Here is a 19,219-nt window from a genome sequence, read left to right on the forward strand (position 1 = left end):
AGGATGGCCGGAAGTTGATCTCAAGTTTTTTTTTTGAGTGATCTCAAGTTTACCTCCCGGATGGCGCCGTCCAGTTTTTTTTTTTTTGAGTATCGCGCCGTCCAGTTTAGTGAAACTTATCCAGCCAGTTGTGCAGGCCCAACACTCCGGCCTTTCTGCAGTCCGCTCGGCCTGCCCGTCCGTCGCTCAGTGGCCAATTCGTGCGGCTCACCAAGTTCGGCCCCTCGGGCCCATTTGCCATCGGAGCAGACGCCGTGTTGCCTCGTCGTCTTTCTCTCGCTGGAGCTCGAGGCCGCCTCCCGTCGCGAAAGCTAAAGGAGGTTCAGGCGAGGCGCCGCCACGGCCTCGGCGTCTGGATTCCTGGTCCTACCTCGACGGCGGCGCGCATGGATCAGAGGAAGGCCCTGTTCCGCGCCAAGCTCCGCGAGGCCAAGGAGAAGCAGGAGAAGCGCATCGACCCCTCGCTCGTCAGGTCTCCTCCGCCCCCCTCCCTTTCCCTCCCTCCCTCCCTCCCTACCTCCCTCCCTCCCTGCTAGAGTACGGCCTCCGTAACCCGGATCCTTCCGCCTACCCGGTTTCCACGGCCGCGATGGTTTGTGCCGGGGCGCGCGTTCGCCTGATGTAACCCTAGCTAGCAAGATGGGGACGGGCAGCCGGCGCGGGCGTCAGGGGTTTGGTGCGTAGGCCTAAAATTACTGAGTGTTTGCTACTGTGCTTGCTCTCGAGTAGAGGGTGGGACATCGCAGTGTTGCAGTTTGATTCCATGGTAGTACCGATTTACAGTTGCCTTCCTATTTCATTTCAGGGTTCGAACCTTGTATAGTCTTGTGTTAATCTAGCCCCCTTTCATTACCCCCTTATGCATTGCTTATACTCCCTCCATTCCTAAATATAAGCCTTTTTAATGATTCTAATATGGACTACATACGGAGCAAAATGAGTGAATCTAGGCTCTAAAACATGTCTATATCCATCCGTATGTAGTCCATATTGAAATCTCTATAAAAGGGCTTATATTTAGAAATGGAGGGAGTATTTGCTTAGCTAAATCCCATTGGTGTAAACCTTAAACCAAATGAGTGTGATCAGCTCATCTGTATGATAATCAAGCAATAACAGTATCTAAAAGCCAGCTGCATTATCTTCTGCAGGTATAATGAATACGATCAGCCCATCTGTAGAGTCTGCAACGTTACGTTGAAATCCGAAGCACTTTGGCCTGCGCACCAGGTTTCACGGAAACATCATGAGGTAAGCAGAGTAATAAAGCCATGTTAGTGTTTACTGAACATGGACAGTTGTATGTATGACAGAAACGTGAATGTGGGGATTTCTATGCCAGTCCAGGTCTGTTTTCATATGGAAATTCTAAGTGTTAGCACTCAGTTTCCAGCTTTACTGGGTATGCTGTCATGTTGTTTGGTAGTTATTCTAGATATGAGTATATGACCCTGTAGCAAATTGGACAACCACTAAGGTTTACTTCAATGCAGTTTATTGATAGAAAAGCTCTGATCAAGAAACATGTTGGGTATCAATAATAACCCAGTTTTCGTGGTTTGTTGATAACCATCAAAGAGTTAATTACACAAAACCACAACTTCAGGGTAACTTATAACACTTTACCACAACTTTTGAGTTTTTTAACAAAAAAACCACAACTTCAGGTCAACTTATAACACTTTACCACAACTTTTGAGTTTTTGTAACACAAAACCACAACTTCTGAACTAATTCTCAACATTGAGCCCAAATCTATCAGTCAACTTCTTTTAATATACAATCTGATTGACTGGGCCCACATATTAGGAACTAAGCAGGAAAAAGGTGGCATGTGCGCATCTCCGAGGTGGCCTACCATTTCCTTCTCTTGCCATCCCGTACCGGCGCTATAAACTCCACCGACGCATTGAGCAGGGAGCTGGGTGTGGTCAAAATTCTGCCACAGGATGATCACTCCAAGCGTCCTCAATGGCGAGGTTCATAGTGTCACAAAGCCGCACCCGCATGTCACTATCGTTGTCGGTGGAGTTCCAAAATGATCTCGACATCGTAATCAGTGAGGACGAGCACGTTGCAGTGGTCGTTAAGCATGAGGTGGCAGCCCTGATTGTGCACAACGTGGCGACACGGATGTGCTGGCAGCGCCCGTCTGGACTATGGCATGGTCGGGCGGGGCGCGCGAACTAGACAGAGAGGTCCTGGGGAGGACGAGCGCGTCTCTACGGCGGTGGAGTACAAGGTAAGAGCCTTGTCTATGCACGACGACGTGGTATAGTGCATGTGCTAGCTGCGGTTGTCCTGACGATAACATGGTTGGACGGAGTGCGCCAGACGAAGAAGGTGAAGACGGCGGATCTTTTTTGTTTTCCGGGGTAGATGGCGTAGAAGCTGCAGGTGAACGCGTCGTCGAAGAGACGACGATGTTGTATGCGCACTTCTATGTTACACACATTCAGTCAGCGCCACGCATAGGAGGGAACTTGTCGCCTAGAGCCTGACATGTGGGCCCAATCATTCAGATTGGCTGTTAAAAGAAGTTGACCGGTAGATTTGGGCTCAATGTTGAGAATTAGGCCAACAGTTGTGGTTTTGTGTTAAAAAACCCAAAAGTTGTGGTAAAGTGTTATAAGTTGCCGCGAAGTTGTGGTTTTGTGTTAAAAAACTCAAATGTTGTGGTAAAGTGTTATAAGATATCCTGAAGTTGTGGTTTTGTGTAATTAACTCTTTTTTTTAATTTTTTCCCTTCATTTCAAGTATAATTTTACTGCTCACTGTTAAGCTGCATGCTTATTTTTTATGAAAATATTTCATCTCATTTATGTATTTAAATCACATATTTTAACTGCTATAGCGATCTGACTGAAGTATATTTGCTGCGAAGGTGTCTGTGTACATTCTTTGTGAGCTGTGTTAATTTTGCCGATTTATGGTACAGGCAAAAGCTGCCGCAGCTGCTAAAGTTACACCAGCTGCAGCTCCTCGTGGCAATAATGTCAGTCATGAACGACCAGCTGAGACTCAGAAAGCAAAATCCTCTCCGATGCCTGCCAATTTTTTTGACAATCAGGGAATGAAAAGGCAAAGTGATGGTGAGAATGCCAAAACATCCCCCCTCCTCGCAAGCTAAAGATTCATAGTGTAAACTGAACTTGGTCAGCCTTGTCCATACATTTGTTTGATTGTATTCTGCTCTGTGTCATCTTGCTTTGTTTGGTAAGTGTAGGTAAATTATGAGTATCATTCATGGCTAAGGAATTACTCACATCTAATATCTTGTTTTGGTCTGCCACTGGTTATCTGTTATGCTTGCCATTGATTGAATTCTCACCAAGATAGTCAGATAGCATGTTGTACAGAGCAGTAAGAGCACATTTGGTTCCTGCTAGACCAAGCAATTTACTTTACCCATCTAACCTTGCTTAGCAAGGTTTGCTTTTGTGCTAAAAAAAACCTCACTTTGCATTGCAACCTTTACCATACAAGCAAGGAAAAGCTTGCTATGGAGTCAGCCAGTCAAAGCCTTCATACACGGCAGTTTACATTCCTCCTGGCTATACCTAATAACCATTTATCTTACAAAATTGGTACTCCCTCCATCCCCAAATAAGTGTCTCAACTTTCGACTAACTTCAGTACAAAGTTGTACTCCCTCCGTAAAGAAATATAAGAGCGTTTAGATCACTAAAGTAGTGATCTAAACACTCTTATATTTGCTTACAGAGGGAGTACTAAAGTTCAGACACTTATTTTGGGACGTAGGAAGTATCATTTAAGTAAGAAATGATGTTAGAACTAGTAAAGTTGCATGAACACATCCTAATTTCTGGATAGCAAGTACTATCAATGTTGTTCTATTTTCTGTAGAGCACTAGAGCTTCCATCTATAGTGAACATTTTCTGTATTTTCTGTGAAGATTCCTGCTAGCAGTATTATGCTGTAGTAGCAGCTGAAATGTGCATTTAGCAGTCGTGATGTACCTGAAGGTCTTGTTGACTTGAGTGCCTTAATATAACAACTTTGATGGGTAGGTACTGGTTCTGAGGGAAGGTCTGTACGTCATCAAGTGGCCAGTGCGCAGCCAGCAACCAAAGAAGCAAGTGCAAATAAACCATCTGTCAGGATGGACCAAGCGCCAAATAAAGGGAGTAAAGGCAGTACGGACGTGAAAGGAATTCTTCCAGGGAATTTTTTTGATTATACAGAAGAAGATGAAGATGAAGTTCCAACTCCTGCGCCAGCTCCAAAGGAGCCCACTAGGACTTCAGGAAATACCACCAACCCCAATACCGTGCAGGTGAAAGGTGTCCCAGATGGCTTCTTCGATAGCAGTAACACACAGCCCAGCGAAACCAGTGCATCGTCTCAAGCGGCGAATAATCTGGAAACTGCTCAAGTAAAAGCTCTGCCTGAAGGATTCTTCGATAACAAAGATGCGGATCTCCGTGCACGTGGTATTCAACCTCCAAAAGTTGACATCAAGTAAGGTTTCTTCACTAAAATCTTGCAAGTGTATTGCCTCTCCATAAAGAATTGCTATTCTTGCAGTCCTGTTGTTTCCACAAAAAATAATCTGACTTAATGAAGTTCTGTTAGGATTTAAGGTATGGTTCTAGTCCAAGCTAGCCCTACCAAATATCTGGCTAGCCAAAATTTTGGTTGAGCTTTTGGTTGCCAATGAGACGGCCGACATTGGCAAGATAAATGAACTAGATTAGACAAAGGGACATTGACATGCCAAAACAATGGTAACCAACCAAACCAAAACCAAATTTTTGGTCAGGACTAAAAAATTGGTAGCATGAGTATTGGTCACCATCCAAACATACCCTTACAGGCTTTTGTTTGGATGTGTAAGGAGCCTTTTATGGCCTTAGCTAGCTTCACTCTACTGTTACAGTATAATGAGGATAATTTCCTAAATAAGCCATGCTACTTCTACAACCATGTTGCATTTTTGCACAAGTGCTGTCAAGTTACAAAACTGCAGAGTCTGGAAGGGTCAATAATCATTGTTTTCTGCTCTTGTGTTTGCTGTTGGAAAGCTTCTGTACCATAAACTCTTCTGTTCTTAAATGGATGGATGGGTAGCACTCCTGCCTTTTTGCTAAAAACTATGCTTTTATGCTTAATAGTTTTTTGCGTTGTCTTGTCTGTGCAATTCTGCATTCCCTCTGTTGTTTCCATGCATTTTTTCCTCTATGTTTGTAATAAAAATTGCTTCTTTGGATCTTTACGTAAGATCTGTATTCAGTTCGACTTAAGTTTTTCTGTGACTGATATTCTCATCTGAAACATGTTAAACTCCCGCACAGCGACGCATACAAAGAATTTGAAAAGGAAATTCAGGAAGACCTCCAGGAAGTTGATGACCGCCTCGAAGAAGAGGAGGTTAGGCTAACCTCTCTACATTATTAGCATGCACATATTGTTTTGCACTGCTGATATTAGCAAATTTTGCGCGTGTGCCTTGTAGATTGATGCTGCTGCCGAGAGGGAAGAGTACTTGACCTTGGAGCAAGAGTATGTTCCTTTCTACATCTCGTTCTGTTCATGTATCCATCATTCATTTATTTTTGGCTTATTGGCTTATAGGCTTTCTGCAAAGTGAAGATTTTATTTTATTTTCTGTTGTCAACTCATCATTCATTTATTTATCTGTACACAGGGAGTACAGGCAGCGAGTAGATATGCTGAAGAAACAGCTCACCGAGTCCAAAGCCGCACGGACTGCTAAAGCGAACAGCAAACCCATCGGCATGGACACAGATTCCAGCGCCAGCGACTCATCGAGCGACGACGAAGACGAAGGCACAGATTTTGCTGTTGACTGGAGAGCACAGCATATGAAATGATGTAGATAGAGATTGCTCGCTACGGTGAACAAGGACTCGGTTCTCCAGGATTTTGCATAAAAGAGGTCTTTCTCCGTTCCTGTCCTTTTACTTTGAAAACGCACGAGCGACTCTTGAACTAACGCGGCGAGACCTGTGATGGTTACTCATTAATGTGAATAGTCCGGAGTCTTAACCACTGACAATTTGTCTCTGCCTGATTGTACTGCGTCGGTTGTAGCGAATTATTATTTTCCCAAGGAAATGAGTAAAACAACCAAGAACTATTTTATGTTTTTCGGATTTCGTAACCTTCGTTGGGATACATCCTGTGCCTTGTGCACGTTTCAACCCCTGTACTTTTGGACAGGGGCCCGTGTCTGATAGTCCTCGTGTGATGTTGATGCGTGCGGCCAGTATTGCTTACCAAAAGTTTCTTCAAACTCAATCGGCTGGTTGATGCGCTGACGTTCTCTGCCCTACTAGGTTTTCTTCCCTCTGCAAAAAGTAAGTCGTTCGTGTGTGTGTACATGAAGTGAGTTTTACTTGTGCTCAGCAAATGATTTCCTTGTGCTCAGCAGATTAACCAACTTTTGGAAGCCTAGTTTGGAATGTGTAGATTTTACAAGATCTCTATTAGAAGTTGATTGTCCTGCCAAGTTAGTCTCACAGCGGCATTCCAAAGGTGCCCAATGAAATTTCACGCGCCTTCACCTCATTGTGGTGAGATGCAGAATAAGAAAATACCGTCCCCATCAGCGGAGATGTGCGCAGTTCGTGCAAAACAACGTCAGGATAGCCAACTGCCTAGATAATCCATAGACCCCCAGCCAGCCAAAGATTAACATAACAACCCACGGATGGAGCTGAAAACGGCATGGGGCATCTTCTATGTTTAATCATGTAGCGTACACGAATGAAATCTGAGTTGCAATTGAAAACGGGAGGACTCGCGACAAGAGCAAATATCAATATACTTGTCGAGATGAAAGGGAGTGGCTAGCCAATGATCAGCCTACAGATTCCGGGGCTGTCAATGATGAACGAATATCATTACATTAGCATAATGTGAAAGAACAAGTGATCAACTCAATTTGGACTTCGCTTTCAGGGAAAAATAATACTCCCTCCCTTTCAAAATGTAGTGCTTTCTCTATTCCTGTGCTTCAATTTTGACCATAAATTTAACCAACAAGACCGACTGCGGCGGGAGCAAAAATTATACCAGCGAATTCGTATTCAAAAGAAGTTTTCAATTATATAATTTTTTCTCCCGCCGCAGTCGGCCTCGTTGGTTAAATTTATGGTCAAAGTTGGACATCGAGAAGCGCGGGCGCACTATATTTTGGAATGGAGTGAGTAATGGCAAATGCCGCTGTAGATGGTGATGCAGCTGTCCATGGTCTTTGGCATTGCAACAGTGGGTACCAGCTTCAAACCCTGATTGACGGCCATGCATCCTTGCTTTTCTCAAAAGGGTACATGTGGACTTGTGACAGGGCAAAACGTCGGATCAAAGTACATTCCCTGTGCTTGGCTTGGAATCCATGAGGAATCTGCCACGGCCAACTTGCTCAGACAAGAGTAAACCTGGATGGCGCCTCTCCCAGACGATCCACTGCGTCGCCGTCGGAACGGAATAGAATGTGCGATAACTGATAAAGCTAGAAAGCTTCAGATGGCGCCTCTCCCTATTCCACTCTTACACTCCCCCAAAATATTTGGTTCAAAAGTTTGCCTCTTGAATCCTACTCTACAAAATTTCAAACCCAGCCTCCTCTGCGTGCGTACGTGCACCGAACGTTCTTAACGGCATCAATTGGTGCACACAGCCTTGTGTCATTGCAAAGTATCAGGAGGCGGTGCTCAAGTTACATGAGAAACTACTACTCCATCCGTTCCTAAATATAATTCTTTCTAGAGATTCTAATATCCGTATCTAGTCCATATTCAAATCTCTAAAAAGACTTATATGTTGGAATGGAGGGAGTAGTAGCGAACAGCAAGCAGATAGTGCACTGATCACAGCCATGTCAAGTGCCAAACATTTCTGCATCATTAGCAGTACCAGCTCCTGTTCACAGGAAAAATGCAGGGAGCTCTCTTTCAGAAAAAGAAGGGGAAAATGAACCAGAGACAGTGCATTTTATCAGTACCATCGCCCCGTCTGATTGTCCGAATGCTAACCTGAATGGCACCTTTCCCAGATGATCCATTACATCGCCGTCGGAAAGAAATAATGGCGTCTCTGAATGGCGTCGCAAAAAGGAAAAATGTAGTGAAGCTAGAAAGATTCAGATGCTATTCCGTTGTTATATTTCCCAACAAGAAAAAGAAAAGGGAGAGGTTGAAAAGTGCGCCTCTTGAATTCTACTCCACAAAATATTAAGCCCGGCATTTGCACACTTATTCCGAGCATTCTTAATCCCATTGGGTACATCATTATCTGTACCAGGAGATACGAAAGCAGACAACGTACAAAAACAGCACTCCGTTTTGCTTGAGGCTTATATCATCAGGTTATATCTTGTTATGTGTGGAACAACTTTTCTGAATTGATGCTCAAGTTAACTAAGATGAATCGATGCACAAGTTAACTAAGAAATTGATATCGATCAGCGAGAAAGAACCGAAGACGGTGCATTTTTTTTATCAGTATCATGGTCCCATCCGATTGCCTGAATACTCACGAATCCAAACCAGAGATTCAGAGATCAAGCGCATATTGGCACTACAATTTTGTACCAGAACACATCCTCCTGAGCATAACTATTAACCTCCTTCTATTGCTATTATATGAGTAAGCATAGTATCAAGACATAAGAACATCATATCAGTTGTACTCACTGATTGCCCTTTCGTTCCATGAGAGTGTATTTTCACCAAAAATGTAAAACAACTCCCATGCAAGAACTGCCGAAACAAAACCCCAAATAATCATTGAGCTGAGCACATTCATTCAGCTAGGGAAGCAGAGCTCAACGACATCCCTGGAACGCGCCGGTTGTTCCGGAGCATCGGTATCCCGCAACGCGCCGCCATTGCCATCGCCATTGCCATCTTCATCGAACCTGCAATCTGCAGCTGCCGGTCCGGAGCTGTCCTCCCAACAGGCGCCACCGACCTCAGAGTTGCCATTGTTGAAGCAGAGGGTCGGGTCGGTGCACGCCACGGAGCCGACGCTGCACTGCTTCTGGAACGGGAACGCGCCGGCGGCCTCCGCGTCGATCTTGGCCCGGACGTCGAAGAGGAGGCCCCTCAGCCGCACCACCTCGGCCTCGAGCGTGGCGTGGCCCTGCAGCCTGCGCTGGAGCTGCTGGTTGGCGGCGCGCAGCTTCTTGACCTCCTCCTCCAGGTACGCGGCGTGCGCCTTCTTCTTCTCCCGGTACTTGCGCACGGCCTCCCGGTTCCCCAGCGGCCGGCGGGGCCTGGCCGCGTCGTCGTCCTCGCTGCCGGCGGCGAAGAGCTGGTGGGTGTGGGTGTGCAGGCAGGTGTGGGTGTGCGTGGCGGCCGACGGGCCGGGAGGGTTGCAGGTGTGCGTGTGGGTGCAGGTCGCGGCGGCGGCGTCGCCCAGGAGGTCGCCGAAGGTGCCGGGCATCTCCGGGTGGAAGAAGAGGAATTGGCTCGGGAGGTCCACCCCGTCATCCATTGGTGCCAGAATTATGCCAAGAACAACCACTTTGTGTGCAGTCAATGGGCAAGTTGCACAACAGAGTCGCCCGGGAAAAGAAACTGGAATCAAGAACAGAGTATGTCGGATGGCAGCAGCAGCAGCAGCAGTCTCCGGCGAAAATGGCGAGCTGCCCTGAAATCGGAGGAACACAGCTAGGTAACCACTGGAGGTTGGAGTGCGAGATTGAAGAGGCGGAAGGACGGCAGAAGCGAGCGAAGCCTCTATAACAACGGAAAGTTCAGGTGGAAGCTGGAAACCCCACGAGGGATATCGCAAGAAGAAGAACCAAATTAGAAAAGCAGGAAGAATCCAGCATCAAAATCCCATCTCGGGGAGCGATATGGAAATGGAATCGATCAATCGATGGACTGGCCTCTCCGCTCCGCTCACGGCACCGAGCTGCCCCTTGCAGGGTCCCTTTTCGCCGGCCTTTAGCTCTCTCGTCTCGCCGCCGATCTTTTCGGCGATGTTCGTCCTCCTTTTCTTTCTCGGCGATGGTGGGGAGAATCTTGGAAAGAGGGGCGGGGGAGATGGAGGGTGACGTGATTGGATTGGAGTGGGAAAGGGGGGGTGGGCAGAGACGATCGATCCCCTGCTTCTTCTTGCCGCTGTTGGGAGGTTTTCGTCTGCGTAGATTTTTTCTGCTGGCTGTTGTCTCGAGCTGCCGCCACTTGGCCGAGCTTGTGTCATCTAGTTGGACCTTTTGCGCTTTAGAAATCGTTGTCAGCTTGACTATATGTCCCTCCTCCCTCTATAACAGTGAAATGCCTCATTAGCCCATAAACTAACGGTGGATGAGCTAAACTGACGGTGGATAAACACTTCAGTTCATGAACTAAAAAATCGCACAGTTTAGTCTATTAACTGGTTTAAGTGTATGGTTATGGTCAGGAAAAAAAAGCCGCCTTTGCTGTAATTTCTTGTCGGACACGTGTGCATGTGAAGGACGACATTCGTGAAAGTTGTTTCTATGAAGGTGGTTTCTGCAAATGACCAAAGCAAATCGTTGTCCGCTTGACTCTGTCCCTCTTTTCTCCATGACCTTCCACGGCCTTGTATAATGCTCAGTAAAATAAGCCGATTTTTTCTTAGACATGGGTGCTTATCTACAGGATAAGTGTCTAATTAAGTGTCAATCCTCAACAATGGAAGCTTATCGCTGAAGAAACTTTGATTCCAGACCCTAGGTTGCTAGGGTTCCACCTCTCCCCTTGCGGCGCGCCGCTAGGGTTCCTCCTATACCACATCTACACCAAAATCTCACGTGCGAATCGATTAGGGTCGGACTGTGCGTGATCCCAGAAGAGTCTCCGACCGATCTCAAGCACTTGCATGGCGGAAGGAAGGGACGGGAAGGCGCCGATGAAGGGTGCGTCAGGTAGTGGAGATGGAAGTGACCCGCGCGGTCCAGATGCAAATCTGGAAGATCGGTTCTCGGGGTTGAACCTCCATGGAGAGGAGGAGGAAGATCTGGACCTGTCGGGAGAGATTGACGGTCTAGTAGAAGAAACAAGATGGATTGCAATATTTAGGGTTCATACGTGCAAACCTTTCAGCCATGTCGCTCTGTACAAGGCCATGAGGAACGCCTGGGCATCGACGCAAGGGGTGATCTTCAAGGATAAGAAACCAAACATCTTCCTCGCTCAATTCATGTGTTTGGGTGACTAGAATCGTGTTATGAACGGGGGCCCTTGGTTGTTTCGGAACTCCGCAGTGGTGTTGGAAGAGTATGATGGACTGACAAACGTAGATGAGTACAAACTTGATCGCATAGCGGTATGGGCACGTATCATTGGCTTACCGGATGGTCTCATGAAGAAAACAGAGATTGCTGAGAAAATAGCGAAGAAGGTGGGTATCCCGCCTATCACAGTTGTGGTTAATGAGGGTCATATCAATCCATCCAAATATCTGAGAGCTCGAGTTCATGTGATGCTGGATACACCCATCGTCCGTTTTGTCCCACTGACCTTGAAGGAAAGCAAAAGGTACCCGGTAGAGTATGAAAAACTGCCTGATTTCTGCGATTATTGTGGCTTGATTGGACATCTGGTGACGGAGTGTGGAGATGGCACACACAAGGCAGAGGATTGCGAATGGGGAGACTGGCTTCTTGTGAATTATGATGACCCCACGAGAGGATCTAGCAGTGGGAGGGGAAGGACGAACATGGGAGGGCCTCGGGGGAGAGATGGAGGCCTAGGAAGAGGAAGGGGTAATCCGGGATACCAACATCCCGAGGAGGAAACTGATATGGATCTAGACCATAGGAGGTCTGCTAACTACGGGGCTGTTGTCCCGCAGGCGAAAAAGAGGCTCATTGGTCAAGATGGTGCTGTAGTCCAGCGTGGTGGGAGCTCTGATCCACCACCTGGGTTTGTTATTGGAAAGGTGGGCCTGATTGAAGCTGGAAACAATGATAGAGTGGACAAGAGTCAGATGAGCACACCGGAAAAAGTTCATGATCCGAAGAGGCTTAGAGCGAATGCTGAGGCCTCTGACCTACAATCTGTTGCATCGGCGACACCCCTCGAGGGTGATCGCCGGAACCAATGAAGATCATTAGTTGGAACTGTCGGGGTCTCCTTAGAGCATCGATAGTACGTTCGCTCCTGTATATCCAAAGGCGACACAAACCGGATGTTTTCTTTCTGTTTGAAACACATCTGGGTGACGAAAAGGCAAAAATTCTAATGAGGAAACTGGCGATGGATGAAAGGATAGTGGCAGCTAGCCCGGATGGAAGGAGAGGTGGTTTGCTTTTAGTCTGGAAGAAGGAGGTTAGGATCTACTCCCAGACTACCACCTTGGATGGTATTGACGTTACGGTTCATGAAACAAATGGCAACATATGGAGGATGACAGGGATATATGGGGAGCCGCAATGGGACAGTAAGGAGCGCACGTACCGATACATTCGCGATTTACATGCCCATTCTAGGCTGCCATGGGTTATGTTGGGAGACTTCAATGAAATTTTACTATCTTCGGAGAAGGAGGGAGGCCCTCCTCGCCAACATGTATGAATGAAGGCTTTCCAGGATGCCCTGTCAGACTATGCTTTGGAAGATATGGGTTATGTCGAAGATAAATTCACTTGGTTCAGAGGTGGACTCAAGGAGAGGCTGGACCGAGCGGTAACAAATGCAGACTGGATGAACATGCACCCATTGGCGGGGTTATGTAATCTTGAGATGGGGAAATCTGATCACCGCCCCATCTTATTGGATACTGAATATCTTTCAGATGCATCTGCTGGTCGGTGCAAGGTGGTTCGCCGGTTTGAAGCACGATGGCTGGAAGGAGAACTAGTCGAGGAGATCATCAAAACAGCATGGCAGAAGGCGATTCATAGAGGGCTTTGTCCTTCGATCAAAGACAAAGTGGAGGCTGTTCATAGTGATCTGCATGCATGGGATAGACGAGTGCTCAAGGGGCCTCGTAACAGGTTGAAACAGGCCCAACAAGATCTGGAAAAGGTGATGAGGCAAGAGTATACGAAACAGAGCCGAATAAAACAAAAGGACCTCTCTGTTCTCATTGAAAATTTACTTGATGAAGAAGAGATCTTTTGGGCCCAACGAGGCAGGGTTAGATGGCTACGCCGAGGTGATAGAAACTCTAAGTACTTTAATCAGTTTGCATCAGCTAGGTGCAGGAGGAATATGATAAAAAAGTTAAAGCATAATAATAATGGATGGGTGGAGGGGAATGATAACCTCAACCCATTAATCTGTGATTATTTTGGGAGCTTGTTTATGTCTGATTCTGTTGAATTTGACCAGGATCTTCTCCGAGCCGTGAAACCGAGAGTTACAACTGAGATGAATAGAATGTTGATTGCACCTTACTCTCGTGAGGATGTGCATAAGGCACTGTTCCAGATAGGGGATATGAAAGCCCCAGGCCTGGACGGGCTTCACGCAGTTTTTTACAAGAGATTTTGGCATATTCTTGGTGAAGAGCTAACTGATGAGGTGCTGGAATCAATAAACAATCAGAATATCCCAGCAAGTTGGAACCAAACTAATATCATTCTTATTCCGAAGGTGGACAGTCCAGAGGTGATTACTCAGTATAGGCCCATTAGTCTATGCAACGTGATTTACAAAATCATCTCTAAAATGCTAGCTAATAGGCTCAAGAAATTTTTACCTGATATCATCTCCCCAACACAAAGTGCATTTGTCCCGGGCAGATTAATTACGGATAATGTGTTGGTGGCGTATGAATGCTTCCATGCCATCAAGAAGAAGACACATGGTTCCAACGGGTTTTGTGCAGTAAAACTCGACATGCTCAAGGCTTATGATCGAGTCGAGTGGGGCTTCTTAAAACAAGTTATGCTGAAGCTTGGGTTCCATCCACTTTGGGTGGACATGATAATGGAGTGTGTCTCCACGGTTAGCTACAGAGTGAGATTTAATGGGTGCAAGACAGATGAAATTGATCCAACTAGAGGTTTAAGACAGGGTGATCCCTTGTCACCATATTTGTTCCTTCTTTGTTCTGAAGGCCTGTCATGTCTGCTAGCTCATGAGGAGGAGATTGGGGGACTAGAAGGAGTCCGGGTCTGCAGAAATGCACCATCTATCTCTCACCTTCTTTTTCCGGATGACTCACTAATCCTCATGAAAGCTAATACTCAGAATGCAAACACGTTGAAAAAAGTTCTGGACATGTATTGTGGCAGCTCGGGGCAATTGGTAAGTACGACAAAATCTAGTATCTTTTTCAGTCCTAACACAAGGGTGAATACTAGAGAAGATATTTGTAATACTCTTGGCATATTGATAGAAGCACTTTCAGATAAATATCTTGGTTTGCCTACTTTGGTAGGTGTTGATAAAAGTGACTGTTTTCAGCATCTCATTGATAGAGTCTGTCAGAGGATAAAGGGATGGAAGGAGAAGGTACTTTCTATGCAAGGAAAAGAAATTATGATGAAAGCAGTGGCTCAAGCAATCCCTACATATGCAATGTCAGTGTTCAAATTGCCCAAAGGGATCTGTAAGGCTATTACTGATGAGATCGCAGGGTTTTGGTGGGGAGACACTGAGGAGAAAAATAAAATGCATTGGTTTGCATGGTGGAAGATGTGCGTCCCAAAGAAGAGGGGAGGTATGGGGTTTAGAGACCTACACAGTTTCAATCTTGCTTTACTAGCAAAACAGTGTTGGCGACTACTCCAGAATCCTGAATCTTTGTGTTCACAAGTCCTTAGTGCAAAATATTATTCGGATGGTAACATTCTTAACGCGGGACCTAAGAAAGGTTCTTCATTTACTTGGCAGAGCATCGTAATGGGCATACAAACTTTCAAGAGAGGATGCATCTGGCGGGTTGGCAGAGGCTCACACATAGATATTTGGAATGATCCATGGATTCCAACGAGTGAATCACGAAAAATTATCACACCTAAAGGAGCTACTGTGTTGGGGAAAGTTGAAGAATTGATAAACCCGCATTCAGGCGAGTGGGATGAAGAGTTGTTGCTAGCAGTCTTCAACCCAGTGGATGTATACAGAATCATGCAAATCCCACTTCGGGTGGAGTTAGTGGAGGATTTCATAGCATGGCATCATACAAAATCTGGTTCGTTCTCAGTCCGCTCAGCATACCATGTTGAGTTTGATCATCAATACGGGAACCACTGGAACAGGACGGATGGGCAGGGAAGTTATCGAGTCAATGACATATGGAAGTATATCTAGAGGATGCGGGTTCCTGGGAAAATAGAACACTTTCTTTGGAAAGTTCTCAGGGGCGTCCTACCGTGCCGTGGGACATTGGCAGGGAGGCACATACCAACATCAGCCCAATGCCCGATCTGTACAGTGGGTATGGAAGACTCCCAACACTGCTTGTTCACATGCAAAAGAGCTCTAGATGTTTGGTCTCAGCTTGGGGTAAGGGAGGAGGTTGAATGGGCGGTAGCCGTAGACCAATCTGGCGCAATTACAATGGATGTGCTCATGACATGACAGGCTTTGGTGGGTGACATCCCCTTGATGGAGCTTATGGCGGTCGGCAGCTGGTACATCTGGTGGCAGCACAGGCAATATGTGAAAGGAGAGGAGATACGATCGCCAGAACGTACAACCATTTCCACAAAGTCTTGGCCACAAATTTTGTGAGGGCTGAAACCCCAAACCAGCCTATCCGTGTATGTGATCACATGTGGAAAAAGCCAACTAGTGGAAGAGTTAAGATAAACGTTGATGCAGCGTTCAGCCCGGAGAATATGACGGGAGCTACTGGGGCAGTAGCTCGAGATGATAGAGGAGATTTTATTGCAGCAACATCATGTTTTATATCGCATGTTACATCAGCTAAATCTGCGGAGGTGGTGGCTATTCGTAATGGACTGATTTTGGCAATGACTATTGGATGTAACTCTCTTATTCTGGAATCAGACAGCTCCAATGCGGTTGACATAATTAACCAGGAGGATTATCTGGGCCAAGAAGTGTCCATATACATGGAGTGCAGGCATTTGGGGTCTGATTTTGCCAAAGTGGAGGTGATCCATTGCTTTCGGGAGGCAAATAGTGTTGCCGATTCTATAGCAAAGAATGCTCTTAGTACTAGATCCTCTATGGTCTGGGATGAAGGTGTGCCCGACTTTATTTCCCTTCAAATTGTAAACGATCTAGCTATTTGTCGGTGTACTAGAATAGGGGTACCCTAGTACCCCCGAACTTGTGCACGGGCAGTTGCAGCACCCCGCGGCAAGGCTTGCCGGCCGAACGCCAAGACCCTCCAAGGTTCCCTTGGAGCCATCCAAGAACAAAGTATTTAAGCTAAGGAGACAAGACCCCGGCAAGAGGAGCTTGCTGGGAAGGCCAACCAAGGCGCTCCAAGGAACTTGCCGCGACGCGCCACGCGCTCCGGCAAGGCAGCAAGCCCCCAGCAAGAGGAGCTTGCCGGGAAGACTAAACAAGGTACCCCGAGGCCCGGTGAGCGACGAGCTTCTGGACCTGGCAAGATAACAACAGCGGCAAGGCGCTTGCCGCGGCAGGCGGCCACTCTGCGCCCATGCTCCAGCGCATCCACCAACGTGTCGCTCTGGGGGCCTCTCGGGCGCGCGTGGTGGGAGGCTGTGCAGCCAGCGGTGCGCAGTGGCATGCGAAGCTGAAAAGATCGCCATCGTGGCGAACGGTGGCGCCCCTAACGGTCCTTTTCTGCATTGTTCGGGCGACTCAGACGGGCATTTAATGCCCTTGTCCCCTGCCGTCAGGGTTAGGTAGGGTGCACTGTACAAACAACTGTATCAACTACCTCGCTTTTTATGTTTTTACCCTCCTCTGCGTTGCCACCTGTCGGTGACCCCTTTAGCATATAAAAGGAGGCCCATGCGCAACGTAGAGGGGGTTCGGAGATTCGAACGGTTAGCTTCGACTCATTCGTAGCCCAGAAAACACATCACTCTCTCGCTCGAGAGCAAGAACACCAGATAATACAACCAGACAAGCAGCAGTAGGAGTGTTATCTCTCCGGAGAGCTCCGAAGCTGGGTAAACCGCTTGTGTGCTTCGCCTCGATCTGCTCTTCGTGCGACCTCCGCCCCCCGCCGAACCGAAAGGGGCCCGGTCCACCGGCCCCATAGGTGTTCGAGGATCAGTTTCCCCGACATCTTTGGCGCGCCAGGTAGGGGGCATCGAGATTGTGTGAACCTGATCCGGTGTTCACACGAGCTAGATCTTCGTTCCCTTCATCAACATGCCACCGAAGAAGAAGACTTCGGCGGCAGCCGCTCCGTCCACGTCGTTTCCGCCACCGTTGGAGCAAACGGGTGGTGGAGTGGACGCCGGCGGAAGAACAGCCGTCGATGAGGGTGCTCACAGTGCTGCCAAGTCCAAGGACAAGGCAGCACAGACCTCGGCGTCCGTACGCGCACCGCGCCTGTCTCAGGAGGCGCGGGACGAACAGCATCATGGTGTTCGCAGCGCCATACGTCCGTTGGGCCAAGATCAAGCTGGTGGATTTCGGGACGTTCAAGACCAGCATGCACGCCGGCAGGCTGGCACGAGCGGGGCACGGTCGCCTGGACGGGATACTGCTCCTTCTAACATAGTTAGAAGTTCGAGCATGTCCCGCTCCTCGCGCCGTCCGCCACTGCCACCCACCACTCCAGCAGAAGCTTTGGCGCGAGCTCAACTTCTTCTAGATTACCCTCCGACGTCGGACAAGATCGACGAATGGAGGGCTACCATTCAGAGTCTCATCGGCTACGCCAACGGAGACACTCCACGGCGGCCGAGCGCGTCGCCGCCGGGGCAGGGTTGCCAGGCGCGAGCCGGTGGTGACGAAACGGGTGGAGGTGCAACTACCATGCAATCACCGCCCCGAAGGCCAAGATCGCCGACTCGCCGGATCCACCTCGACAGCGACTCCACTGCATCGTCGGATCCACGAGCTCGTCGCGATCAGCGCCAAGTTCTTCATGATCGACAACAAGAAGACGCTCGAACCCGCATCGAGCGCCGAAGAAAAGCGCGACGTCAATCCGACAAGCGCGCTGGGCCCTCTGTTGACATGCATGCGCCAGGGGAACCAGGCGATCTGCCGTACGCGGTAGGTTGTCCTGCGTTCACTCGTGAGCTGCGGCAAGTCCAGTGGCCCAGTACAAAGAACTTCAAGCCAGACGTACCGGAGAAGTACGACGGCAAGACGCATCCGTCAGAGTTCCTCAGCATCTACACCATTGTGGTGCAAGCTGCCGGGGGACGAGATGACAAGATCCTTGCCAACTACTTCCCGCTGGTGCTCAAGCCCAATGTCAGATCCTGGCTCATGCACTTGCCGGACAACTCCATATCCTCTTGGGCTGATCTGTGCCATCAGTTTGTCGGCGCCTTTACAGGCGGACACAAGCCTCATGGCCAGGAGAGTGATCTTCACCTGCTCGCCCAGAAGGAAGGAGAGCCCCTGCGCAAGTACATTCAGAGATTCAGTAGTGTGCAGCACAACATCCCAGACGTCCACCCTGCCGTGGTGATCAGCGCGTTCCATCAGAACGTGCGGAACCGCAGGATGCGGGAGGAAATGGCGATGTGCAAGATCAGGGACGTTAGTGAGTTATATGCACTGGCCGACAAGTGTGCGCGTGCTGAGGAAGGGAGGAGACTCCGCGGAGAAAATATAGGAGCGGGAGGATCTGACAGCGAAGATGCTGCCCCGACAAGGAAAAACCGGCGGCGGAACAACAGAAGGAGGAAAGTCAAAGAAGTGCTAGTTGTTGAGCAGTCCGGCAACGGTGGCGGCGCCAAGGAAGCCAAAGCTGGTGACTCCGGCAAGGAGGTTGCTATGGAGGTGGCGGTCGCCGACAAGCAGGACGGCACCAACAAGCAGTATTGCAAGATTCACCGCACCAAGGGCCATGATCTTCAGAACTGTAAGAGAGTCGAGCAGCTTGTTGAGCAACAGAAAGCTGAATACGAGCGGCGCGACAAGGAAAAGGCCCAGGAAGGAGTTGGTGGATCCGGCAAGAAACGTCTCGGCCGAGGAGGACGCCGCGGCAAGGCCAAGCAGTGACAAGGAGACAGACCTCCTCGCAGCCGCGACAAGGATGAAGATGACGGCAACGATGAAGATATGGATGATGAGGAGACTGATGAGCAGGAGTTCCAGAAAGCCACAGAGGTCCTGTGCATTGACGGTGGTGCTTCTCTGCATGCCTCGCACCGCCAGCTCAAGCAGTGGGTGC

At 48.3% G+C, this 19,219-nt stretch overlaps 2 protein-coding genes across 2 annotated transcripts; one reads left to right on the forward strand and one right to left on the reverse strand.

The window, feature by feature from the left end:
- Nucleotides 1-240: 240 nt before the first annotated feature.
- LOC119348807 (zinc finger protein 830-like) lies at nt 241-6,141 on the forward strand. The gene is made up of 7 exons (XM_037616795.1): nt 241-472; nt 1,152-1,251; nt 2,939-3,092; nt 4,033-4,483; nt 5,317-5,392; nt 5,478-5,524; nt 5,670-6,141. Exons 1-7 carry the CDS (start codon nt 387-389, stop codon nt 5,854-5,856), a joined length of 1,101 nt encoding a protein of 366 aa, XP_037472692.1. The 5' UTR covers nt 241-386; the 3' UTR covers nt 5,857-6,141.
- Nucleotides 6,142-8,668: 2,527 nt separating this feature from the next.
- On the reverse strand, nt 8,669-10,073 carry LOC119348808 (basic leucine zipper 23-like). The gene has a single exon (XM_037616796.1). The coding sequence runs from the start codon at nt 9,482-9,484 to the stop codon at nt 8,795-8,797; it is 690 nt and encodes a 229-aa protein (XP_037472693.1). The 5' UTR covers nt 9,485-10,073; the 3' UTR covers nt 8,669-8,794.
- Between the last annotated feature and the right edge of the window lie 9,146 nt (nt 10,074-19,219).

Source organism: Triticum dicoccoides, chromosome 1B (genome assembly GCF_002162155.2).
Source record: "Triticum dicoccoides isolate Atlit2015 ecotype Zavitan chromosome 1B, WEW_v2.0, whole genome shotgun sequence".
Lineage (NCBI taxonomy): Eukaryota > Viridiplantae > Streptophyta > Magnoliopsida > Poales > Poaceae > Triticum > Triticum dicoccoides.